Source organism: Sebastes umbrosus, chromosome 13 (genome assembly GCF_015220745.1).
Source record: "Sebastes umbrosus isolate fSebUmb1 chromosome 13, fSebUmb1.pri, whole genome shotgun sequence".
NCBI lineage: Eukaryota > Metazoa > Chordata > Actinopteri > Perciformes > Sebastidae > Sebastes > Sebastes umbrosus.
In genome coordinates, this window is record NC_051281.1 from 5,604,220 (window position 1) to 5,631,346 (window position 27,127).

The window sequence follows — 27,127 nt, forward strand, 5'->3', positions numbered from 1 at the left end:
ATAGACTGTATAGCTGTCTGACAGCAATGTAAAGCAGTGAAAATATTCTAAATATAGTCTACACTTAATCTGATAATGATTTTTTTTTTTTAGGTGAGTCTTTCTTTTAGGTGGCTAAAATACGTTTTCCCAAACTGTTCCTTTTTAATGTATATAATGAGCTGTTAGTGTCCTGGGGGGGAGAACAAATCATTTTAGCTTTATTTGAATATGAATCCAAAGCTGCATTGTACTTCAAATGACAATCTTATTTTTAGACCCTTAATTAGTTCACCATATTTTGATCATGCCTGGTTGTGAATCTAAAAAAAATAAAGCCGAACAAAAGATTTTCCCGGACACCAATATTTGTTTAAATCAAACAGATTTATAACATTAATTAGAGTCCTTTTTAAACCATTAAATCCATTCCAGGTTCACATGTGTGCTCTGCTAAAATCAACATACACTTTCATTAAAATTAAGACAATAATATATAACATACAGTGTATTCAACAAGATCTCTTTACATCCATACAAAGAGCCAATACAGAATAGCCTAATGACAGGGTGCCACGTTATTGGTTTATAGTACAAGCCAATATCAGGGAAATGTGTTTCCTGCACTTTGCCTACGAAGCACACAAACATGATTCACAGAAAAAGAAAACTGGGAATAGGCACTTTTTTTTGTGTTTTCATCAATTCACTTCCTCATTTTCACTTCAGCCAAGCCTTGGACAGCAACCGAGCACACAACTCTATTTTAAGAGCATCATATTAAGTTAAATGAATAAGTAAAACCATTTCAGATCACTATGATTTCATGTTCACCAACAACCTTAGGACAAGGGACAGATGAGGGACACGTTAAACACCAGATGGGCAGGTTTTCTCCTACATGATACAAGTTTATTACAGACCTCATATTTTCTTATCCTCCTGCCTTTCATTCCTTCTCTAATATATCATTCATCTGATGCAAATAAATTAACCTGGGCAGAGCCATAGATGGACAACCACATTTCCTGCTATGACATTAAGCTATTTATTCAGTACAGGGACTTAGTAGGTCTTGTATTTGATGCAATACTAGAGAGCTGCAATGATTAATCGATTAGTTTTCAATTATTAAATTAATCGCCAACTAAACTAAAGTCAAAATTCTCTGATTCCAGCTTCTTAAATATGAATATTTTCTGGTTTCTTCAAGCTGAATTCACACCAGGTAGCGGCGAATGATTACATCTTTCTGCAGCCGGGAGGTGTGCTCATGTGTTTCAGGCTGGAAGAAATTCTTTGTAACATAGATCAACATGTCACAGGATCTGTTGACTGATTGGCTCCGGGTCCTCTCTGGCCACACTTCACCGCTAAAAGTTAAACTTTGCCCAACTTTTGTTTGGCCGCACTTCACCGCAAAATGAAAGGACCGCAGGTTGCTGAGCTCGGGCTGCAGCTTTTCATAGACATTGCATGGCAGCTCGCCGCAGACCGCACTTCGCCACTGCTCTGGTGTGAATTCGGCGTTACTCCTCTATGACAGTAAACTGAATATCTTTGAGTTGTTGACAAAATAAGAAATTGGAGGACCTCATCTTGGGCATTGATCAACATTTTACACCATTTTCTGACTTTTTATAGACCAAACAACTAATCGATTAATCAAGAACATAATCGACAGATTAATCGACAATGAAAATAATCGTTATTTGCAGCCCTACAATACTACTTTCTTAGGGTTTGAGGGATATATTCTCTGCTACAGACATGTAATTAGTTACAGTTTTCAGCTCAAAAGTCATGTGACTACATACATACACTCCAGATCAAGTCTTTCTTGTTGCTGTGTAAAGAGCTACAGCCTGTGGCGCACTCAAGCAAGTCATTGAAACCCCAAACGTTTCAGGAACACGGCACTTCAGCAAACTTTCAGTAAACAAGCCAAGTCTGTTGGACCAAACGTATCAATGAATGAGAACCACAATGTAAAATCAGCAATCTTGTAGTTTAAATGTTTGTTTCTATCTGGACAAAATGAAGGGAAACTATGAGTAGGAGTGCCTCTGGAGAAGTCAAAACACCGGACAATAAATACGTACAAATGGACTACTGTTGGTCAAACTGTGTCGTGGGTCTGATGGAAGGTCAGGGAGGGATTACAAATTATGGGATCATTCCAGGGGTACAATATGTGGCATTATTCACAGCAGGATTTGATTGATTCAGGACTAGGAGGAGGCAAAGCAAGCTCTGACAAAGGAGAAGAAAAAAGCGGTCACAACCTAACAATTTGGCTTCTTTGTTTTTTGTATCTTGGCCCTTTTTTCTCCTTTCCTTTCTTCGCCACGTGTGCTGCTCATTTTGTGCATTTTTTACGCAATCAGGGCCGTGACTGAGATGATGCAAGGCAGAACGAAAACAAAAGAAAATTCACAATTAGTGCTAAATACTACAACAGGCTTGCCACTGTCTTCCACATTTTATATTTTTCCTTCCCTTGTTCTATCCAAATGCAGAACCTTGGTTGTGAAACATGGTGTCTTTCTCCTCCAACTCTGTTTGCTCTTCCTTTCCTCTCCTTTTGAATTTCTGTCTGCTTTGACAGGAGGATGAATGGAGGGTAAGGAGGTGAGTGGATGCTGGGCTCCCCCCGCGTCAGGCCCACCCCTGAAGGTTGTTTGAAGGAGACGGAGTGGTTGAAGGGCTGTGGTGGTGTGGATGGTGGGATACTGGTGGGAGTCGCGGAGGTCTAGTTCCCACCACAGCAGGCTCGATTAGAGTGGGCATCTGGGTCCTGGAGGTTGACTCCCCGGTGTCGCGCTGCATGTGTTGGGTTTTGGGTGTCTGTTTTTGGCATCTTTTTTGCTACATTAAGAAGACAAAGAAATATTTTGACATATCAACATTAGGTTTTTATCAAAATTCGAACTAGAAAAGTAATCACAGAGCAAATATATCCACCATGAATCTAAAAATCTAAAAGGATTAATTCAGGAGAAAATAACAAATGTTCAAATTTGGGCTGTCAATCGATTCAAATATTTAATCTCAATTAATTGTATGATTGTCCATAGTTAATCGCAATTAATCATAAATTAATCACATATTTTTTTATCAGTTCAAAATGTACCTTAAAAGGAGATTTGTCAAGTATTTAATACTCTTATCAACATGGTAGTGGGCACATATGCTGCAAATATGTATATATTTATTATTGGAATCAATTAACAACACAAAACAAAGACAAATATTGTCCAGAAACCCTCACAGGTACTGCATTTTTCTTTGTTTAAACGAAAGGACACTCACCAATAGCCAGGAAGAGCTCATTGACGTTCATGGCCGTTTTAGCAGAGGTCTCCATAAAGAGCAAGCCAGTGTCCTCGGCATACGTCTGGGCTTCCTATTTCCACACAACACACAAACAAATACAATAAAAATATCAGCATCAATTTGAAATAAATACTAAAACAAAAGGCTAAAGCCATAAAGAACTAAAACGTTTCTTATCTACAAGCAGCAGGAACTCAGTAGAGCACGACCAAACCACTGAGCTGTGACGCGCAGCTTCCGCAACAAATAATGTTGTCAGGTAGCCGCTAACTCATCGGGACTTTAGCACCAGTACTTGAATGCAGCCAAATAGGTATGATAAAAATGTGTTCACAGCAATTTAATTAACAGATCCTTGTGCCCTATTATCTAATATGTTTGTAAAATTGTGGACACAAGCATGAGCCTGATTTCCACTCCCATGGTTAGTCATAGATGTATGTAAGGGTGGCAATATGGACAAAATCTGTGGAAACGGGCTGTTTGTGTGTATCAAACGACACTGTGTGCCGTTTATGTCTCACTAGAGTCACTACACAGGGGTTGGACAGGAGTGTCTTACCTCATACTCTACTAGTCTCCTCTCTGCCAGGTCAGCCTTGTTCCCGGCCAGCGCAATAACAATGTTAGGACTGGCCTGCCTCTGCAGCTCCTTCACCCAGGCCTTGGCTCTCTCAAAGGTCTCCTGCACAAACACAGCAGCACCAAGGTCAGATAAACCACCAACACACATGTAAATACCAGGCAGAAAGGTCATGGAAGCTGTGCTTGAATAATACATCAGTATAAGTCTATTCATCAGACTGCTCACCTCCTAAAATTAATGTATGCATAGAGGTGGGTAGTATACTTTATTTATTTTTTTATAACAGTAATAACAAAAACAGCAACAGTGAGAGCAGCAACAAAGAACAACAATATTGAGATTAGGTTTGTTTATGTAATTTCAAAAGGAGCTAAATGACAGTGAGGGAAAAAAACAAACAATAAGAAGGCACGAAATAAATAAATAAATAATTCATTAATCAACCAGTTAGTGAATAATAATGCCAATGGTAGAGGAATAATAGATTTTTTTCTTTAAATAAACTAAAGAAGAAAAATATATAGTGATGATAATAACAAGTAATCAACAATAGTAAGATTAACAATAACAGTGAAAATAGCAGTAATAATAATAATTAAAAAAGGCAAGTTGATAGTAGCTTAAGTGGTGACACTTGTGATAATAAGAAGACAAGAAATAATGAATTAATTGAGCAATTAGTGAATAAATAGAGGTGTTAGAGGTGCACAGTATTAATAATAATGATAAAGTAAACAACAGTAATATTAATCATGAAATTAGTGAAAATAGTAGTAATAATAATAATCATGATGGCATGTTGATAGTAGCTGAAGTGGTGACACTTGTAGTAATAAGAAGGCAAGAAAGAAAAATAATGAATTAAGCAATTAGTGAATAATAATAGCAATGGTAGAGGTGAGCAGTAGTAATGTAATGTGTAGCTGGGTAGTGTACTGCTATATATTAAAATCAGATTGTCTTGGTTGTTTTTTTATCTAGTATTGTGATGCAAATGACTGTTACAGTCAAAGTTATTACCCTGAAGGACAGATTTTGAATTGAATGTGTTTATACTTTACCGGCTTGGTGATGTCAAAGACAACGATGGCAGCCTGAGCGCCGCGGTAGTACATCGGAGCCAGGCTGTGGTATCGCTCTTGTCCTGCAGTGTCCCAGATCTCAAACTTCACTGTGGTGTCATCTAGACACACCGACTGAGCCAGGAACGCAGCTGGACATGAAGCGGGAAAATGACATGTTACCAGGTGTTCTTAAAACCACCAGATTAATACACACACTGTCCACACTCACCTCCTATGGTTGTCTCCTGGAACTCATCAAATTGTCCCTTGACGAATCGCAGCACCAGGCTGGACTTGCCCACAGCCATGTCGCCCAGCAGCACCAACTTGAACTGGCATATCTTGGTCTGTGGAAGTGTGCCGTTGGAGCGGCCTCCACTCCCTCTGGAGCTCATACCGGCCCGCTGTAGGAGACGGCAGGGGGGCTAGGCCTCCTCCCTGGGGTGGAGACAGGTGCTTCTGGGATGTCAGTCACTTCCAGAGTGGGGTCAAGTCTCGCTGATGGGTGTCTTGACCTCTCTTGACTCCTTGTTTTGTCTGAGTGAAGAAGTGAAAGTTTTGTTTTGGTGCAAGATTACTTCATGCTTACAAACCCTTTTCTCTCTATCTCAAGGCAACAGACGCCTCCTCCAGTGCATCAACAGTTACAGATTAGTTTTATAAGGAGGGCTGCAGATCTGACATGAACTTAAGGAATTGCATTGCATTGCAACTGCATTTCTTTACATTTACCAGCCCTGAATATTTGCTGCACATCGTACCCTAACTCACAAACTCAAGGAAACAAACGCCTCCTCCAGTGCATCAGTAAAGTCTAAAGATTAAGAGTTTGATAAGGAGAGCTGCAGATCTGACATGAACTCAAGGAATTGCATTGCAACTGCATTTATTTACATTTACCAGCCCTGAATGTCTGCTGCACATCTTACCTTAACTCACAAACTCTTTCCTTCATGTTTCAAGGTAACAAACGCCTCCTCCAGTGCATCAGTAAAGTCTAAAGATTAAGAGTTTGATAAGGAGGGCTGCAGATTTGCCATGGACTCAAGGAATTGCATTGCATTGCAACTGCTTTTTTTTTTTTACATTTACCAACCCTGAATGTCTGCTGTGTTCACATCTTACCTTAACTCACAAACACTTTCCTTTCTGTCTCAAGGCAACAAACGCCTCCTTCAGTGCATCCGTAAAGTGTAAAGATTAAGAGTTTGATAAGGTGGGCTGCAGATCTGACATGAACTCAAGGAATTGCATTGCATTGCAACTGCATTTCTTTACATTTACCAGCCCTGAATGTCTGCTGCACATCTTACCTTAACTCACAAACACTTTCTTTCCCAAGGCAACAAACGCCTCCTCCAGTGCATCAACAGTTACAGATTAGTTTTATCAGGAGGGCTTCAGATCTGACATGAACTCAAGGCATTGCATTGCATTGCAACTGCATTTCTTTACATTTACCAGCCCTGAAATGTCTGCTGCACATCTTACCTTGCCTCACAAACTCAATCCTTTCTGTCTCAAGGCGACAAACGCCTCCTTCAGTGCATCAGTAAAGTCTTAAGATTAAGAGTTTGATAAAGAGGGCTGCAGATCTGACATGAATTCAAGGAATTGCATTGCATTGCAACTGCATCTCTGAATGTCTGCTGCACATCTTACCTTGCCTCACAAACTTGTTCCTTTCTGTCTCAAGGCAACAAACGCCTCCATAAAGATTAGGGTTTTGTTATGGAGGGTGGAGATTTTCCTTGGCAGGAATAGCAAGATGCATGTTTGCATTGCATAGCTGCATTACCAGCCCTGAATGTCTCCTCTGTGTTCACTGATTTAGAGTCATGTTTGCACATATTTCCCATTGCTAGCTGTGTCCCATTATCATGCAGTGAAACTTGAGCTTTAACAGGGATGCTGCACCTCATAGACATCATCCATCCCTGCAGAGCATTAGTCATTTTAAACATTAACCTCAGACCACCTCAGAGTGTCTGTGCATCCCTGCACTAAGGTCAGTGCATGATAGCACATCACCAGCACCTCCTTATCTTTGCGTTATGTGCTACCGCTGCGACCCCTCAGTCTGGACCAGATAATCTATATTTCGACGAGCAATTAAACACACAAACACCAGCTGTTGGTGTAAACAACATATACAGCTACTGAGAGGAAAATATAAAACAAATACTCACCTTATATATTGTGGTTGCAGCAGCAGTGCAGGTATCGCAAAGCTTGACTGTTGACAATTTGGCTGATATCAGCTGGTGAAAGAAAATGTTAACACTTCCTGTAATTCAGCACATGCGCACTGAGTGCCGCATTGTCAAAACCTGACCGCATTCAGTGACTTCACAGTTTTACATTCTTCAGTTTCGACTAAATTTACTAATGTGGAGACACGTTTATCATCTTTTTTTATAGCCGAATGCAAGATATTGTCTATTTACAATAGTAAGTATAATTACAGCCCAGATAAGCATATAATGACTGCACTAATTAATATTAACCTTAAATTGTGAGTTATCTGAATGGGCTTTTGAACGACATTCATTGACCGTGAGTTTTACACGTGTGGCCTCCAGGCTGCTGGGGGCGCCAGTTAGAGAGGCACCCGGATGTCTTTACCACACATGGAGGATGTTGTGTCTGTGAGCTCATCTCAGTGCACTGAACACTTTCATATGTATTTAATACACTGTACAATATGTGTACTTGTGTGACAGCTTGCTGACATTATGCCAACAACAAACAGAAAGAAGCAGAAGAAAGGGAGGGATACCTCGGTATGCTAATTTATTCACTATATCTTAAAACCTGATATAGAAAGTATGTCAATCTTGAGGTATTTCTATTTTACTGGGGGTATTTCCATTGCATGCCACTGTAGACTTCTACTCTCCTGCAATTCAAACTATTTCACATGCAAAACATATAAAATATGAAGCATTGTTATAGATTGAACTACCCATCCCATCCCACAGTGTATAAACTGTTGTACACTTGTACATTAATACACCAGTAATCCAGTAACCTAATGTCTAATAGTGCAACACTCACAGGGGCATTTTTCTGCATTGAATGCTTCCACTATTGATACTTTGATAAGAACATTTTGCCAAAAATACCTACACACCAAAAAACTGACAATAACCTGATATGTTCAGGTGGAATTGCATTCATTCTCACTGTGCAATATAATTTTCCACTTCTGCAATTTTGTTAATAGTCTGTTTCCTGCCAGTACTGTATATACTGCTCCTATTTTTATACTTCCTTCTATTTAAATGGTTCATATTTTGTTACACTTTGTTCATCTCCTGTGTTAGCTGATGCATCTTGTTTTTTTGCACTATCCCCTTTGCTGCTGTACACTGCAAATGTCCCCACTGTGGGACTAATAAAGGAATATCTGCTCTTATCTTATACTTTTAACATTTTCAGTGGAGGACTTTTACTTTGTGATATTGCTATTTTTACTAAAGTAAAGGATCTGATTATTTCCTCCACCACTGGCAAAAAGTAAATCCAACTGGTCACAGGCTTTTGCATTTACAGTAATGATGGTTCTGTGTTTGTTGTTGTTTCTGGATCCAGGTACAGGGGACCAACGACAGCAGCACGGTGAGCAAGGTGTCTGCTGCAGCGCAGGGCTACTTCCACGATGTCTTCCTCCAACACTTTGTGTGCAAAGTGGCCAGGAGAGCCCCGCTCATCAACAGGTCAGCGGGGATCTAAATGCTGTCATGCTTGGGACTCAGTGATCAAGGTCACAATCACTTTATTGAACACACCAAAAAAATACATGCACAGGAGTTGGCCTTGGTTGGTGTAAATATGGATATGATTTATGCAGTGACAAAGAACCACCACATACAGGAGTCATAGTGGTACAATAATCGCAGTCATAGAGGGTGAAAGTGTGTGAAGCATCACATCTTGAACAATGACATGACACAAAGCTGGACTGAAATGACCCAGTAATGTGTTAAAATGCTTACATCTACTGCAAGGTAATACACAGTAATAATAATGACAGACTAAACAGCAATAAAATCAGGATTTTCATTATGGATTAATCTGCAGATTGTTTTTTATTTATTTATCTGTTATAAAATATAACACAGAGTTTCTTGATCCAGTGCAGCACTCCTTATTTTTTCTTCATTATCAGACAGTACAGTATATTATAATAACAATAATAAAGTGTTGTACAAATTGAAGTGTACTGTATGTTTTAGGGGCTACTACGTGCGCTGGAGAGCTGTGGACCACTGCGTGAGGAGGTTCTTACACATTACTGAAAACTGCCCCAAGAGACAGGTAAGTTAGCAACATCATTTCCAACACTGTTTCGTATGGAAAGTTGGAAAAGGTTGCGTATTCATACCATCATTTATTTTTTCTTATTGTCTTTCCCTTTTTGCTAGATCGTGTCTTTGGGTGCAGGGTTCGACTCTGCGTATTTCCGCCTCCACGCAGATGAAGCACTGGACAGGGCTGTTGTGTTTGAGGTAGATTTTCCTGATGTCGCCCGGCGCAAAGCTGCCCTGATCAACTCTAATGTTACACTGAGAGGGATGTTAGACCCCAATTCATCTTCTCTTTCAGGTTTGTCATTTCCTTCACTGTGATTCAAATCGATTTTCATTGTCATATAAGTCGTGTTAGATTTCAGAAGCATATGTCTGTCTGTGTGTCTTCAGGACCTGTGTATGTGTCCAGTGGTCAGTACCGTCTGCTAGGGGTGGATGTTAGAGAGGAGTCCCAGTTTGAGGAGGCTCTGGGAGCAGCTGGGCTTGACTGGGCTGCCCCCACACTAATCCTCTCTGAAGTGGTGCTCACCTACATGGAAACACAATGGTAAGGAGTGCAATTTGCGTAGAACCCACCCTCCGGTTCCCCCCCCCAGGTTAACACTGTTAGCTCTGTCAGCAGTTTGTTTTCATTGTTAGCACCGTTAGCACAGTATGTTCTTTGCTGTTAGTTGCGAGCCACCTGCTCAGCTGTCACCATGTTGAAAGCCGTGCAGAAGCAATAGAAAGGTTCCCAATCTCACATTCAGCACAAGTATGTGTATGATGATTCTAATTAAGTGTAAGTTTAAAATCATGTACTTTATTTTGAAATACATTATCACAATATCTAGCAAAAATAATCATGATTATGACCTTAGCCATGATCGTACAGCTCTAATGTGAATGTTTGTCAGTTATACAGTATGTTGTGTGTCTTCCAGGTCAGACGCTGTCATTAGTTGGGCAGCAAAGCTCCTGCCACAGTCACTCTTCGTCATGTATGAGCAGATACATCCATTCGATCCCTTTGGTCGCATCATGCAAGATCACTTCCTGAAACTAAATTCAACTCTGCATGCCCTCCGACAATACCCGGACACTGCTGCACAGAGGCACCGCTTCCTGGACAAGGCCAGTATGCAGACGATACATACTTATTACAACATCTTGTTACTGTTGTTGGTTGCTCTGTTTTTCTGCAAACGTTCGTACAAATGTTTAATCAGATGGCGTTGTGGTGTTTTTGTCTTTAGGGCTGGGAGCAGTGTGTGTGTCTGGATCTGAATGACTTCTACCTCGGGCTGGTCCCTGAGGAGGAGAGATGCAGAGGGGAGAGCCTGGAGCCTTTTGATGAATATGAGGTTAGCTGTTGAACTGTGCTTACATCTTCTTATTTTGTATAAAATCATATGTCCCAGTAATAATATTGAACAGAGTGACTCTATGTCTTGTCAGGAGTGGCACCAGAAATGTTCCCACTACTTCATCCTTACTGCATCTCGAGGCTCTTTGATGGAGCAGGCTTTACTCACGCATGCTCCAGGTAGCTATCACTTTATTTCCATCTCATAGAAAACCACACAGGCATCTAACAAATCTTTTGTTTGTTTTGCGTCAGTATCTCCAGTGCCGTCCGTTTGCCCGTCTTGGAGCACCACAGCCCTGAGTGTGCAGACCGTACCAGTTTGTACAGAGGGGCTGGGGATGGCTTCCACCTCGGTGAGCCCGGGGCAAGTCCTGCTAACAGGAGGCTCTAGCAGAAGAGGCAGGGGGATGGGAACCAGGATCCTCCTCAGGGGCCAGGAGGGCTGGACGTCTGTTAGTGTGGAACCAGCAGTAGATTTAGGTGAGAGGGTGTGCTGCTTCTGATTTCAGTTTTCTGACTGTCAGTAGTAGTTTTTGCTCTCACACTACATTTAGAGAGAATGTGCAAAAAGTGACAGGTTTGGTTAATCCATAAAAAGTTAGTTCCAGCTTGAATCAGAACTTGTTATATTCATGCAGCACTCCTAGCAGCACTGACCAAGGCATCTGCACAAAATCATGACCATTACTGTTTTCTTTCTAGTCGTATTATAAAAATTGTGCGAGTAAAATGAGACCAGTTTAGCCTCCAGTGTGAACAGTTGGTTGTCGTGTTGTCTTCTCCCAGGTGTTCGACTCTACCACACTGCCACCTCTCTTCCTGGAAGAGGTGTTGTGGTATACGGCGGTCGCTCCTCTCCACTCAAACCCGCCAAAGACCTTTTCAGAGTAACCCTGGACCCCTGTGGTCCAGCTGGTCCTCTCGACTCAGAGGACCGAGACACGGGGAAACTCTGTGTAGAGCAGATGGTCTGTACGGGTGATCCACCACCGCCCAGATGGAGGCACACTGCTACGATGGTCCGTCACAAAGGTGAGATAAAATAGGAAATCTTTTGTGATTTCTTTCCTCTTTTCGCTCATTCATTTTCATCCTTACTTACTTATTTATTATACATTAATGCTCTCTCTATTTTCTTCTGTAGGTGAAGACTTTCTGTTTGTGTTTGGTGGAAAGAATGAATCAGAGGCAGTTCTGGGTGACGGCTACTTCCTGAGTCTAGACCAGCAGCACTGGACTGAGGTCAGTCGCTATCCAGTGGTGTAGTGGAGGGTATACGCAGGTATACCTTTTTTTGTGGCGGTTTACAGTTTACACCACTATAAGTCAAAAAGCTATTAGGATATATAGGAGAGTATACTCACCTCCTCCTACCTAGTAGCACACCCACCTCATCACATACATTTTTTGTCTGCTGATTTCTTACTGCAGGACTTGAAGCTCCACACTGTGACAGTCTATTTTTTAGCAACATTTTGTGAATTAAACTTCCCACAAACAGATGAACAGGCAGCCTTTTATGGCAGTTTTAGAGATGTAAGTAAGAAAAAAGTAAGAGAATGTTTTAGGAGAAGAATATGAAAATGTTCTTGCATGAGGCTCAATGTGTATGTGTGTGTGTGTGTGTGTGTTATTTACAGATCCCAGTAGAGGGCGCAGCACCAGAGGCTCGTCATTCCCACTCAGCATGTTCATATCAGGGAGGTGTGGTGGTGTTTGGAGGACTGGACAGAAGGGGGGTACCACTGGGGGACACAGCGGTGTTGAGGCCAGCTGAGAGAGGCTTCTCCTGGGAAACAATAGAGCTGCAGCCTCCTCCTGTTCCCAGGTCTGTAGTTCATCAAAGCCAGTGACTTTCACATCATTCACTCCTGAAGTTTCTACTGAAGTAAATCATCCACTAAAGAGCCATAAGACCTGAAACTGTTTCCTTTGTTTTAGATACTCTCATTCTGCCCATGTGATTGGTGAAAAGCTGGTTGTGGTTGGTGGAGTTTGGCTGCATTCAGACGGTGTACCAGGTGTCGTTGTGATCGACCTCACCGAGCGCAGCAGTGTGGAATTCAGCCTGGACACGGTCAGTTAACATTTGGACAAACTAAACACAGCAATAGTTTTAAGTGAAATTCAGTGACTTTTGACTGTATTGATGCATCCACCCCATGTTGTAAAGGCATCAATTACTACATATACAGTCATTTGTTAGCAATGCATTTTCATTGATCATGTAGCCTCAGGTTAGACCTTTTAACCAAGATACTGACTGATCAATCATTGTGTGTTCTAACATCTCTAGTCCTCGGTGCCGTGGCCACTGATGCTCCACTCATTCTGCTCTGAGCTGACGGACTCAGAAGAGCTGCTCCTGATAGGTGGAGGAGGAAACTGTTTCTCTTTTGGGACTCACTTCAACCTTCAGCCTGTCACTGTGGACCTCAGACCCGCGCTGGGATGAAGCAGCCTGAAGGGTCAGTCAATCCAAACCGACATCAGAGAACTAGCGGCGCCGAAGGCCGACTGTTGCGTCGCCTCACATCGCCTGTATGTTGGCCTTAAAGTTGCACTCGAACACACCGCAAAGACGACAGCCAACGGCCAACTACCACATACGTTCTGCGCCTGCGTGAGATGAAATAACTCCACACCAGCAGGTTGCCCTGGTCTGTATTCATCGTTCAAAAAGGGAAACTGGAAGACCGAGGACGGTGGATATACAAGCTTCATTCCAGACGGCCATGTCATTGTGAAAATATTTGTGTATTTGAATGATCAGATGAGATGAAGATGAAAAATGAGAAGAGTCTTCTGTGTGTGTCCTCTTGACTTTAGTCACTTGCTTGATTTCTCTCACGAAGTGTTCCGCCACCGAGTCAACATGCTGAAATTCAAAAAGCCACTAACAAGGGCAGACTAGAGTCAACCACAGACTGTATATAACCTTGACGCCACCCATTGGTTCGTGGATTACGGTTTTGAAGCCTCGAGTTCGGCATTTTGGCCGTGGCCATCTTGATTTTTTGCAACCGGAAGTGACATGAGAGGGTGGAGCTAAGCACAGCTGAATGCTGAATAAGACATTTTCAGTATACGCATCCCCTGCTTTATGGTCTATTTGACTCTAAATGGGACCATAATTTACTAAATGAACATCATGCTGTATTGAAGAAGACTTGAAACTAGCGATTGAGACCATAAACTCATGTTTACAATGTTTACTGAGGTAATAAATCAAGTGAGAAGTAGGCTCATTTTCTCATAGACTTCTATACAATCAGACTTCTTTTTGCAACCAGAGGAGTCGCCCCCTGCTGGCTATTAGAGAGAAGGCAAGTTTAAGCCATTTCCACATTGGCTTCACTTTTCAGAGCTGGAGATTATCGCCTGGTGTCAACGGTGCTGGACACACTGTAAAAACTAGGGCGACAGATGCTCACCAACGGCCGACGGTCGGCCTGTTGTCAGGGCCTTTAAGCGTTTCTATAAAACTTTAAAATGCTCAAGTCAATGACTTAAACTGAGGAGGTTATGCAATCCAGTCTACAACCATCAGACATGTCAAACAGGATGAAATGGATAAACTCCAGACAAGTGTTATTGCTATTGAGCCCTGAAGTGTGGATGCAAGGTCACAAGAGGTTCAAAAGACATTAAACAAGTCATGTATGGCAAATCCAAAGAAACATCTTCAGTTTGCTTTCTGGACAGGTTTTTAATGTGAGACCTCAGTTTCAAATCACAAAATAGTCAATTAAAATCAGAGTCAAATGTCGACTTATTGGGGAGGTGAAATCATTCAGTGAAGCGCCTGAAGGACTGGACCGCAGGACTGAGGGCACCCCAGTCGCCAGGCTTGCGGTATTCCCCCTTCTCCAGGAAGTACTGGCGCCCGCGGTAGTTGGGGTGCTCGTAGAAAACCCACCAGCCGTCGAAGATCTTACAGGAGTTGACCTCCCTCCAGCGGAACTTCTCCAGGAGAGAGGGGCAGTCCTCGGTGGCCTCGAAGGCCTGGCCCCCAAAGTCGGCCTTCTCATAGAGCTGCATCTTGTACTGGGTCCCGCTGGTCTGGAGGGTGACGGGAGGGAAGCGGGGGGAGATGGTAGGGGTGTGGCAGGAGATTACGGGGGGTTAAAGAGGTAGCAGGTGGAGGAGGGTGGTTGTTAGTGCAGGGGGTTAGGACAGAATAGGGAGGGGATGTGGGGTCAGAGAAAAGGGGAAGGGGGGATATATAGGGAGATGAGATTCGTATCCAACGAAGGAAAATGTTTGTAGTCTCATCATGGTCACATCAATTAGATCAGTTCCCCAACCTTTTTCCTTAAGAGACCCCTTTTCTATCATTGAGTAAACTGACGTCCCCTGACTAAGTGACATATTTTATGGATATTTCATATTATATTCAATGCATAACAATAACAATACAGAACAACTGATAAACTGGACAATTAACCTAAATAGTAAACGCAAGAACTGCAGGAAGTTTGTGTAAAATGAGCGATTTGGATGAATTTTGAGCAGATTATCTCCTGTGAATGTTGCATCAGAGATGTTTTTCTGTTAGTTTTAGGAATTTTTAATACATTTTTTTCTGTATTATGTATGTTTCTTCTTTTTTTTTTTTTAACAATCATTAATACTTAATAGGCTTTTTCTTTTGACAAATTCAGTGTTTTCTTCTCCCTGGTTGGCCATTGGTCTGTTCGCTCTTTAGTTGTTTAAACTGCGCATTTTTCTAATGCGGTACGAGGCTGTTTAGCAGAGAGGGAAGGCTCTGTGAATATAACTTGTGTTCAGGTCTTCACCGTGCCCTTATCCTGTTCATATCTTAAATAATAATTAGGGCTGTCAATTGATTAAAATAGTTAATCACGATTAATCGCACAATTTTGAGTAAAATGTAGCTTAAAGGGAGATTTGTCAAGTATTTAAAAGTTTGCAGCGTTATTTAGCCTCATTCACAAATAGCTAGTACGACATGATTCCTTAGGTTTTCTAGTTTCATATGATGCCAGTATCTTCACTCTAGCTTTAAAACTGAGCCCGCTACAACCTAAAAATCACAATGCATTAAAGAAATTAGTCACGTTAAAACAAATATGCGTTAACATGTTATTATCACGTTAACTTTGACAGCCCTAAAAATAACAGTTTCGTTTAGTTTTCTTCACAGAAATGAATAAAATGCTGAGATATAGGCCGACTGTATAGATTTTTTAAAAGTTGGCGCGACCCCCCCGTGAAGCTTTGGCAACCCATAGTGGTTGTCGGGACCCTCAGGTTGGGAACCAGTGAATTAGATAACTGGCTTCCCATCACCATCCCCTCATTGTTTGCATAGTGCCTTTATAAATAGTGCAAAACTGTACGCATGCAGCTCGTACAAACAAGATTGATTTTTCTATGAAAGTGGTGTCCCTGAATGTGGCTGCAGGCTGTGGGTCAGTTGGATTAAAGCCTGTTCATACTAATAGAACTGAGCCACGTATTGGTCTCCATCGACAAAGCCCTGCAGTCACCGGTAGCATCAACACCACAGCATGACCTCTGTGATGTTCCCATCAGCTAGTTTTACTCTCCCCTGCTCTCGCTGTGGCTTTTATCAGATCACCTAACGTCAGACTGTCTGAGTCATGAAGTTCATAATCCACAATGTGAGACTCCTCTGCTTCACAGTGGAGGAAAAAATCCTACTGGGAGTCAAATATTTACAGGTTAGTGGTTAATTAGCCTCATTGTTCCCGCGACTGAAATTTTTCAATTTTTTAGAAAAAAGAAAAATAGAAAATGTCCTAGAATAAGCAGCAAAAATGTAGGGATTTCTATTATTTTCAGTACACACATTTGAGGGATTTCTATCTATATAATTTCATATCAATAAAAGTTGCACAGAACTATTATAAGTCATACAGCAGGTGAAAACCTTCGCTTGACGAGCCATTCTCCATTAGTTTCAATGAAATTCAATGCACTTTCAGGAAATATGTCTGTGTGCTTCTATTAAATCTTCTATTGTACTTTTTCTTGTCAGCCATTTTCTCTCCATCTGTCCTCTGACCTGACCCCAGCAGATCAGTCAGTAGTAGTCAAAAGTGTGTACTGAAAATAATAGAAATCCCTACATTTTACTGCTTATTTCAGGGCATTTTCTGCCATTTTTGGAAAAATCAGTAGTCCCATGTGCCCAAAGAATATGATAAGTAAATGGCTATATCTCAGAAACTACAAGGAGCACAATCAAGTATTTGGTATCTATGAACTCATAACAAGTTTAATATCAAAGATATGCACACATATGCTAAACATATATTTCATATGGAAAACATTTAATAAACACAATTTTAGCTTTTTTTTTTCTCCTCATTTTTCAAAAATCCTGATTTTGACCATTGATAAAAGTTAGATTTTTCATGTTATCTAAATTATTCAGAGTTCTACTGTTAGATAGTTGCCCAAAGTATGGACACACCAAAGTTAAAGACTTTTGACCAATCAGAACAAATGTTGTCCTCATCATACTAAAAAAGTCTCTGGGCACATATTGGTTAAGATATCTGCATGCAATGTTCAACACATTCAGTGAAAGATGTCATACTGTACAGCAGATCATGACGATGATAATGTCTGACTTACAAAGTGGACCATCTTGCAGGAGCTGAGGCGTTCGTTGAGGCCCATCCAGCGCTGGTACTCTGGGTACTCCCCCCTGGTCAGGACATACTGGTAGCCCATGTAGTTGGGCCGTTCGTACACCACCCAGGCTCCACTCTCCACCCGGATGGAGTTGCAGCGGCTCAGGTAGGCGTGGAAGTCCGAGCAGTCGCTGTCGCACTCATAGCGACGGCCCTGGAAGTTCTTGTCCTCGTAGAAGACAATCTGGGGCAGGGGGACAACACATGGGAGTGTTAGTTCTCATCCAGATTTTACATTTTCTGTGTTCGATTCTCAAAAACGTCAGATATTTCCATTTGACTGACACTGTTTTATCACACAAAAAGATTTTCTGACTTGGAAAACCATTCTTTTGGCAATGTTTTTGTGCATCTTTAACCTCTAGCTGACTAACGCCATCAGCACTTTATGCAAAAATAGGTTCAAACCCCAATAATCCCTGCACATAAACAGCCTTATCCACTACTTAAACCAACACATTCACACTTAACCTCCATGCCACAGTGTTACCTGACTCTATGCCAGTCCCTCTTAGTCTCAACTCACCCTGCCCATCTTGGATATAATGTGTGGGATAGCCTTGGTGATGTTAAGTGATGGTGGTGGTGGTTCCCCTGAGGTCTCGATGTTGCTCTGGCCCTTCACCGGTCCCTTTTATATCCCCGCTTTCCCACGTTTATCAACAGCAACAGTGGAGGGCAAAAGGGGAACAATCGCTTTGTCATGAAAATGAGATCCAAATATTGAGTCAGTGATTCTAGTGCTATTCAGTTTTTCCAGAAAAGCGAGGAAGGATTACGGCATAATGGCCGGGCATGGTAAGCGTCCATTGACCCCACTTCTCTACTGGCTGGGTCCGGTGCCCACCCCCCCGACTCCATGCCAGCTCCACCAGCTCTCCCCAACCTGGGGACGACCTGCCAACTCCGGACCTGTTTCTGCCTTATGGAGGAATTCAGATGGAGCAGAAGTATTCGGATCCTTTATTTAAATAAAAGTAGCAATACCACACTTTAAAATACTCCATTACAAGCAAAAGCCCTCATTCAAAATATAAAACTACTGAAATATTAGCAGCAAAATAGGCATAAAGTATCAAAATGAGAAGTCCCTTTGCAGTAATGGTCACTGAGAGTGGTATATTATTATATACTTCATCATATATTGAATTAGTTTTACTAATGCAGCATTTTCAAGCAGCATTTTACCATTTTAGTTGGTCAATGTGGAACTAATTTGAACTATTTTACATATTGTGGGGTTGTTTAGAACTATGCATTATATTTATAAACTCAATATACATTTTGTATGTAAAGTAGGGCTGCAAATTTAATTGAAATTACAATAGGACCTACTGCAATTTTCTATTTGCAGAATTTCAAATACTTGCAAAATGTGTGTCAAAATACCGTTTTAAATTAAAAATGTTGGTGCTGCAGAGATGTCCTGTTCTACACATCATATTCTACAGACTTAAGAAAACATCTTTATTTGATACAGATCCCTGCAAAAATCACACCATAATCATTTTAATATGTTTTTCAATTAAATTGAGAATAATGATGTAAAAATGATCATTCCCTCTAATGTCACAAATCATATCGCATTGCATTATCAGTCAAAATAATTTGCAATTTGATATTTTTTTCAAAATTGTTCAGCCCTAATGTAATGTGTGCAGCAGCAAAGCAGGTTGTAAAAGTGGTGGTCGAGTAAAATGTGGAGTTGAAGTATAAAGTAGCATAAAATAGTCAAGTAAAGTACCTCAAAATTACAAGTACAATACTTTCCACCACTGGCAGTGTTGCATAACCACAGATGCAACAAATAGTACTACTGTATTTCAATGTATTTCTTTATTACTCAAGTGAACTTCATTATTATACCACATCTGGAGCATATAGCTGTGTTCAAAGGTAAAGACAGAATCAAAACAATAAGCAGTCTGGTTTTAGTCAAAACTTTTATTAATTTTAATTTATTTAACAATCAGAAATACATTGTGCTCTTTATTTAGTAACTGCATAGAGGTGCATGTGTTCAAATGAAAGGGCACGTTTTCCAGCAGTAAGGCATTTTACAGTGTAATCATGAGACATATCAGCATTTTGAAAACTTTTAACAGCAATATTCTCTTTTGTGTAATAACATTTTAACAGTACTTTTTTGTTTTTCGATCAAGTCTATATTCCCTTAAAATGCTACCCTGAAGACACGTGCAGCAGTTCTACTGGATGTAATGTAATCTTTGAAAACTCTAAACTCAGTATGGTGTAAAGGATGGAAGTGTAGAAACAGGAAGCTAACGGGCTGAAGTACACTTGGAAGTATTAAATGCTAAAAAAAAAATGGTTCTGGAGGCAAGGTAGATTTATGAAAAATATTCTTACTATAATGCTAAAATATATATATTCATAGAGGTGGATTAATACAAAAATAAAGATACATTTAGACAACATCTGGGAACAGTGACTAACAGTTTGTTCAATTTAGCCTCATTTGGCAAATCAGCTATTTCGGTTGTACGGAGGAAATTAAAGGATAAGTCCGCAAAAAACCTTGCCGTTGCATGTTGTACTTGTGGCCACACAGCTGGTGAAAACACTGAAGCTACATCCAAACTCCGTCAAGACGAAAGCAAACGTGGGCGTCTGCGTCATCGTTTCTAAAGGTCTCCTTTTCTGTCCGTCCAGACCCTGGATTTTTAAAACTAAAACGGGGTCAGCAGTGTTTTCAAACGTCTCCGTTTTAGGTGCTTGAAAACGCCGGAGTAGTGTGGACGCTAGGCATAAACGTAGCAAAAGCTATGCGCTTTAAAACGAAAAAAAAACATATTAGTGTGGATGTAACTGTGAGATCAATAATTGGGGTCTGGCAAAAAATACGTGCTTGAAAGATTACCCACTCTACCTACATCAAATATGACAGCTTGGACAGAGCAATCCCGTACCTACAATAAATTATGTTAATATTCCTTCCTTTATTCCCATAATGGAAAACACTTGATTGCTACTTTTTATATTCTCTTAACACAACAAAATACTATGACCTGAGCTAGTAACTGTAGGTGCACTAACATGTCCTTAATACCCAACGTGCTACATTTATTTAGCATCTACATTCCCCATCTTTAAATGCACGTTTTTTGTTTTTTTTTAATAGAAAATATCATATAGTTGACATGTGGGGCCGGTTTGGGAAGAAATGGTGACAACCATGGTGCTGATACCAACCGCAAGTGCTTTAAACTCCTCTAAAGGTCTCTAAATACCGACTCCAAAACATCCGACTGTATCGAGTTTACACACAAAAAAAAGGATTTCATTTCGCAAACTCTGTGTCTTAATGTAGGTTTTGAGAATCAATATATTAAAGAGCTATTGGTGCTTCAAGAGGACACATTTTAGGGCATGTCTTTATGACTGACAGGTCTCTAAGCCTGTCACAGTCAGTCAGTACCTCGCCCCTCCTCGGCTGCGCCCGCTTTTCTGTCTCCAAAAGAAGACATTCAGCTGTAAAACCCAAATCTAAGCTTTTTCAAAAATGCCCCTTTAAAAGCCTGTGGAGGCTTCACAGATGCGACACCCTGTGTACCTGCAGCTCTCCTCACAAGAGCGGTGCTTGCGATCTTGTTTTACAACATGCCAATCCACTCCCTACTCGGCTTAGACATGTTGAGGACTTAGCTGCCTTTTCTTAAGTAAGGACTCGTAAAGCAGCCCAAACCAGCCTTGCACTCAAGAACGAGTGGGACATAAGCTGCCATAGACGCTGGATCAACAGCTCCAGACCACAAACATAATGTACAATAATACTCATCTGTTTGTTAAGAACTTACAGGAGCTCCAAATGTCAGTAAGACCACATGTCTGTGCACACTGTCATGCTAACTTAAGACTACTTCAACAAGCCATAGGTGACTGTCTCACTGCCCGTCCAGTCTTAATATGTTTGCTATCACCAACTCGCTGCGTCTCCGTTGCAGGCCCATTGGAGTCCTTTAGAGAGGCTATCGTGGGTGGGATGAGGCTGTCCAGTTCCTGCCTGTGCCCCGTTTCCAGCATCCACTCGTGGAACTTGACCTCCACCAACTCCTGGAACTGACGCTTCTGCTCCCTTGAGAACAGAAAAACAAAAGAGGTAAACCACAGAGCCGGGATGTGGGAGAGATCACTGTTAAAATACTGTGAGTTTTCCCTCATGAAATAGCATCGTATGATGATGAGTTTGCTGTTGTTGCCTGTGCTGTCAGGGTCAGGTAGAGTGTTGAGCCCCTCGAGCAACTTTTCTGACACCAGCTGAGCGGCTAACTCAATACATTCTTATTGATTTTTGGGATGGCTGCTCTGTTGTAACTTTCCACTGATTAAAATAGTACGCTGGATAATGGAATCTTAAAACGTATGTTTACACATGCATGTTTAAAGGTCCAGTGTGTAGCATTTTGGGGGCTCTATTAGCAGAATCGAAATATAATATTCATGTTTTCATTAGTGTATAATCACCTGAAAATAAGAATCATTGTGTTTTCGTTAGCTTAGAATGAGCCCTTCATATCTACGTAGAGAGCAGGTCCTCTTCACGGAGTCCGTCATGTTTCTACAGTAGCCCAGAACAGACAAAACAAACACTGGCTCTAGAGACAGACTTTCACGTTTTTACTAGGGCTGTCAAAGTTAACGCGTTAAAGCAAATTCATTTTAACGCCACTAATATCCTTAACGCAATTTGCGATTTTTAATTAACCTCTTCAGACTCTTTGGTAGCGCCACCCGCCGTCTGACTTCTGTTGCTCCTAAAGTAGTGTTATTATGGTAAGGATGACCTCTGAGTGAGGTGAACGGCGTTACCACGGTTTTGCACTCGGCGGCTCACGTTACCGCAGTCTTGGAAAGGGAGGAGTGAGCGGAGGGGTACTCAGTTGGTTGCAATCTGCAACCACACCACTAGATGCCACCAAATCCTACACACTGTCCCTTTAAGAGACATTATATAGTCTATCAAATTATTCCACTCACTTGTTGAGCCGGGCCTCCGTCACAGTCTTCTGCCAGTTCTGTATCCTCTTCTGCTTTTCATCAAGCGCTGCCTGATACGGAGGAGGCAACCCCCCGGGCACCTCACATGTGTCGCCCTCCATCTCGAAAGGCACAACCAGCGTGTGAAACTGAGCCGGGGGCAGCAGGCGGTAGCAGGCCGGGTCCGGGTTGGATGACGCGTTGAGCGAGGGGCTGGCGAGGCCCTCGGTCCCCAGAAGCAAGGGTTGATCCCAGACATTGGGGATCACAGCCAGCCCCACGCTGGCCATGTGATCCTCCAGGGACGGGTAGAACGTGTGGAAAGGCCCCAGTGTAATGTCTGTGTTTCCAGGTAGGAGCACGGGGCGGGTGGGCGTCAAGGCGTGGATAGTGCAACGCGAGGAGACTCCGATGGCGATCCTGCCGGCCACGCACACCACCCGCAGGTTCTGGCATCCGTGGATGTGGACGCTGGTCTCAACTGGACCCAGAACCACTGTGCAGTCACGGCATTTGTCCACACTGACTGATCTGAAGGAGCACACGTAACAAAACCAATGACAACGGTGTCCCAAAAAGTCCATAACACCAGCTATATTACTGGAAGCTAACGGTACCTGAGAGGTGAGAGAAGGTATATGAAGGCATCGGAGCATCTGTGGATTTTGATGTTGGCGCCGGTCAGCCTGTCTGAGGTTTTCGCCAGGGTCTGTTTGAAGACTTGCGACATCAGCACCATCTTACTGCCAGGTGGAGCCGTGTAGGTGTTTCGGGCTATTTTGGCTCTCTTCATGGCTCCCTCCACTAGAATACACAAACACAGAACAAAGTCAAAGACATGTAGACAGACAGGTCGAGAAAGAGTGTCGACTGTGAATAAGCACTTAGCACACACACACACTCAGACATTACCACATTCCTGACTTCTTTCCCTTCAAAATTAATGTGCAGAAAATGCAATATAAAACCTCATTCCAGGAGGATACCTTGTTGAGCCCATGCTAGTTTCTTGCCCGAGGACAGGCAGGCGGTCATCCCAAAGGGGTTGAGTGTGAGGCTTTGCTGGAGACATGAGAGTAGCTTGTGCAGGGCGAAGGAGCGGGTGAGTTCGGAGTAGCCGGCTTGCGTCTGGAGAGGACCTTTGGTCAGCAGCCTGTGGACGGGCTGAACAGCTCTGCTGTGGCAGACTGAGCCCTCCAAGAGCAGGCCCAAGCTCTTAACAGTCTCCAGGGATATCTGGAAAAACACAACTGTAAAATCAGCTACAACGCATCATAAGATGTGAGTGATAATTTGTTTTAGGACGCTTTCACAAGCAAACATTTACTTCATTTGAATTGAACTCTGGTGCGGTTGGTTTGGGCGGTTGTTAACGCAGTAATCATACTTTAAGTCGGTTGCTTTAATGTAAAGTAAGTGACTGTCCACAGACCTGGCAGTCTCTGAGGGCCTGTCCAGAATTTGACAGTTGGCCTGGCTCCACCAGCAGCTCCAGAATCTCAGCTAGGTGGCTTTGCACAAATGACAAGTGGGCCTGATCATCCCAGTTCTGCAGAACCAAACAGAAACAAGGAAAAAAGGCTATGAGTGGCACATCACAAAGAACCGAGAGATGACAATAACATGCAATAAAGTTATCAGTGTTTCTTTTGTCCTTCACAGAAACAGGGACCTTGTTCTGAGAGCTGGTCTTGGCCTCTCGGTCTGACGGAGAGGGGGAGCGAGAGCGAAGACTGGGCCACTCTTCACCGATCAGAGAGGTGCGCAGAGACACACGGTTCAGCTGCTGGATGTAGAGGAAGAGGAGGAACTGCAGCGTGTCCACGGACAACTGGAGGGAAAAGGAGAAGAAGAAATAAGGTGTGCATATCAGTGTAAAGCTCCTACTCGCATTTGAGAGCAGGGTTACAACAACAATAACCTCTGCCTGGGGCAAAACACAACAATGAAAGAGTCAGACATTATCCAAAAAGTTACGTGACGCATGAGATAGCGTTACATTCTTGGGTAAACTGAGCCATTTGTACTCCACCCCTGTCATTTTTTTTGTTTTTACCTTGTTCCTTTGTTGGTCCAGCTCACTTTTGGAAGAGCATTGGGAAAGACACTCTGCCCACTCCAGCCTCTCCTCCGGTGTGTGGCCTATAAGAAGGTCAAAGGTTTCAAAGTAGAGCCATGCAAAGTCTTCTGGAAGCTGTAGCTTTCCACAGGCAATATGCCTCCACATGGGCCAGCCCAAAGCGGGGAAGCAGCCGTCCCGTGTTCGCACGTAGACCGCCATCTTGCGAAGATAGTGCAGACTGAGCTTGGAGGAGGGAGCCACCTGCAATGGCATTAATTCCAATTATTTCACAACATTTGCAACCACTAGCCGATATCATTATATTACATAGGTGGGAAGAGTATATTCACCTGCAGGGCTCCCAGTAAGAAGGGTTCCATGCGTGGCCATATGTTCACACTGTCTGCCTCCATGACTTAAGAGAAAGGAAAGTCTGATATGAATTTCACAGTACAGATGAGCAACATACGCAAGTTTGGTACACTTTGTCTACTGAAAATCACATTTTGAATCACATGATGTCACAGTGCAATTATTGCGATATATAAACACAAAATGTAGAGATGAACTGAGGGGAGGGCTGAGGAGCAGCCTTTCTCAATAACCACCTGTAATAACACTGACCATACCAGTCCAGTACACAACCAGGAATCAGAATCACTTTTATTGGCCAAGTATGTCTAGGCCTGCAAAATTTTGTGAAAATATCTAATTGGGATTATTTTGAATGATATTGCAATTGCGATATGATTTGCAATATTAGAGGGAATGATATTTTTTACATCATTATTCTCATTTTCATTGAAACACATTAAAATGTTTATGTTGTGATTTTTTGCAGGGAATTGCACCAAACAAAGATGTTTTCTGAAGTCTGTAGGATAATGGTAAATGGTATTTTGACACACATTTAACACATTTTTAATTTTTTTTATTGAACAAATACTGCTCCTCCTACGATTTGAAAATTTCAGTTGGCCATATTGCGATTTTGATCAAATTTCAATTAATTGTGCAGCTACAGTACACATACTAATAAATAAATAAATGATATACATATAAATAAACATATAATATATGTGTATATATATAAATATATATATATTAAAAAATATGTGTATATATTTTGATCAAATTTCAATTAATTGTGCCGCCATAGTACATACGCTAATAAATAAATTATATGCATATAAATAAACATATAATATATGTGAATATATATATATAAATATATATATATTAAAAAATATGTGTATATATGAAAATATATATATAAAATGTATAAAATAATTAAATATAACTAAAAAAAGGACACATATATATATATATATATATAGTGCAAAGGGATCAGAGTCTGCTGGAATATATATATGGGATGATTAGTGTAACAAGTTGTTCTATATACATGAACTAGGTGGATATGATTGTATATATACACAGAACATACAGCCTGGTTAGCATTGGATTTATATTTGACAGTGATGATATTTACATATTAAAAACTGTATTTAAAATAATATATAACTAACAGGTACAATGTTAATGTTACTGGATCATTGCATGGATAATAAAGTGTTTACATGTGGTTCATATTAACATGGTGACAGATGTCTCTCCTGTATGACGCTCTGCTGCTGCCATGACAACAACAACCAGGCTTCTGCTGTCATCAACACCTTGAACACCCGACTTCTGACTTCTTGGTATCTTCACATCAAGTTTGGCAACAACAACCAACTAATCCAGTCAGACAGCTAGTAAACATGTCAATACACACAACACCAGCTACCTGTTGTTGTATATGAGAGAGGTTAGGTTAGTTTGGTGACTCTAGCTGGAGGAAACTGTGGAGTGAACTATTGTTTTATCTCAAAGTTACTAACTTAGCTGCTGTTAGCTAGCGATGCTAACCAGGTAAAGGAAGATGGAGACAGCTCTTGTGTCTTACTTTCAGCCTTTGTCTTCGTCCAGGCAGCGCAGTGGTCCATCCTGATGGGTCGACCATAAGTAGATGAATGAGAGGAGTCCTGTAGAAGCTGGTTGTGGTGGTTTAGAGTCGGACTAACATCTATCTGCTCTTCTTCCTATTTGGCGCCCTCCTCTTCACTGAGACATCTGTTGCGCGCATCTCGCGGGGGCGCGCTTTAGCCTCCACTGAGTGCTCACACAGCTACCAAAACATGCTAATTTAGCTGTTTTTTAATATTAAACTCACATTTTAAACACTTCGAAACAAACTATTACACACTGAAGAAACGGATGCTGTATTCAAAAGTAGTGTGAGATGTGTTTCTTTAATGGTGGGCGGGTTTTAGACGGAGACGTCCAGTGTAGTGATGGGAATTCCGGCTATTTTTAGTGAGCCAGATCATTTGGCTCAGCTCAACCAAGAAGAGTCGGCTCTTTCGGCTCCCAAATGGCTCTTCGTTTTACTTCACTTCTGCCTTTTATAATTCAGCCAAGTTTAGCGCTGTTTTGACCCATGATTAGTATGTGTGCACATATATTTATATATATATTTATGAGTTACCCTGCACTATACTCATTTTTAACAGTCTTTTCTGCACTATATTCACTTTTTGATGCTTGAAACTTGAATTTCCCTCGGGATCAATAAAGTTACTATCTATCTATCTATCTATCTATCTATCTATCTATCTATATCACTTAAATTATTTATTACTTAACGGCCACAGGTGTCGCTGTTAACAAGCATTTCTGATTCTTACAAACAGTTAGTGATGTCACGTGCTGT

The 27,127-nt window shown here is 41.5% G+C and overlaps 4 protein-coding genes across 5 annotated transcripts; 1 reads left to right on the plus strand and 3 right to left on the minus strand.

Annotated features, from left to right (window-relative positions):
- Positions 1-347: 347 nt before the first annotated feature.
- Positions 348-7,288, minus strand: rab5b (RAB5B, member RAS oncogene family). Of its 2 annotated transcripts, none has more exons than XM_037789967.1 (6): positions 7,155-7,288; positions 5,195-5,492; positions 4,963-5,114; positions 3,878-4,000; positions 3,292-3,385; positions 348-2,847 (listed from the first exon to the last, which is right to left on the minus strand). In XM_037789967.1, exons 2-6 carry the CDS (start codon positions 5,358-5,360, stop codon positions 2,732-2,734), a joined length of 651 nt encoding a protein of 216 aa, XP_037645895.1. In that variant the 5' UTR covers positions 5,361-5,492; positions 7,155-7,288; the 3' UTR covers positions 348-2,731. The 2 variants fall into 2 exon arrangements, with proteins under 2 accessions (XP_037645895.1, XP_037645896.1); XM_037789968.1 differs by having other exon boundaries at positions 5,195-5,502; positions 7,155-7,243.
- A 188-nt stretch (positions 7,289-7,476) lies between these two features.
- lcmt2 (leucine carboxyl methyltransferase 2) lies at positions 7,477-13,716 on the plus strand. Its single transcript, XM_037789966.1, has 14 exons — positions 7,477-7,748; positions 8,560-8,684; positions 9,204-9,285; positions 9,393-9,573; positions 9,669-9,825; positions 10,202-10,391; positions 10,514-10,621; positions 10,716-10,803; positions 10,879-11,106; positions 11,413-11,658; positions 11,771-11,868; positions 12,267-12,454; positions 12,568-12,703; positions 12,923-13,716. Exons 1-14 carry the CDS (start codon positions 7,701-7,703, stop codon positions 13,079-13,081), a joined length of 2,034 nt encoding a protein of 677 aa, XP_037645894.1. The 5' UTR covers positions 7,477-7,700; the 3' UTR covers positions 13,082-13,716.
- Positions 13,717-14,315: 599 nt separating this feature from the next.
- Positions 14,316-17,976, minus strand: crygs2 (crystallin, gamma S2). Its single transcript, XM_037788955.1, has 3 exons — positions 17,839-17,976; positions 17,254-17,496; positions 14,316-14,688 (listed from the first exon to the last, which is right to left on the minus strand). Exons 1-3 carry the CDS (start codon positions 17,845-17,847, stop codon positions 14,416-14,418), a joined length of 525 nt encoding a protein of 174 aa, XP_037644883.1. The 5' UTR covers positions 17,848-17,976; the 3' UTR covers positions 14,316-14,415.
- A 1,489-nt stretch (positions 17,977-19,465) lies between these two features.
- On the minus strand, positions 19,466-26,695 carry tbccd1 (TBCC domain containing 1). The gene is made up of 9 exons (XM_037790509.1): positions 26,321-26,695; positions 24,723-24,787; positions 24,367-24,633; positions 23,983-24,141; positions 23,743-23,859; positions 23,297-23,546; positions 22,928-23,114; positions 22,311-22,841; positions 19,466-21,408 (listed from the first exon to the last, which is right to left on the minus strand). Exons 1-9 carry the CDS (start codon positions 26,358-26,360, stop codon positions 21,195-21,197), a joined length of 1,830 nt encoding a protein of 609 aa, XP_037646437.1. The 5' UTR covers positions 26,361-26,695; the 3' UTR covers positions 19,466-21,194.
- Between the last annotated feature and the right edge of the window lie 432 nt (positions 26,696-27,127).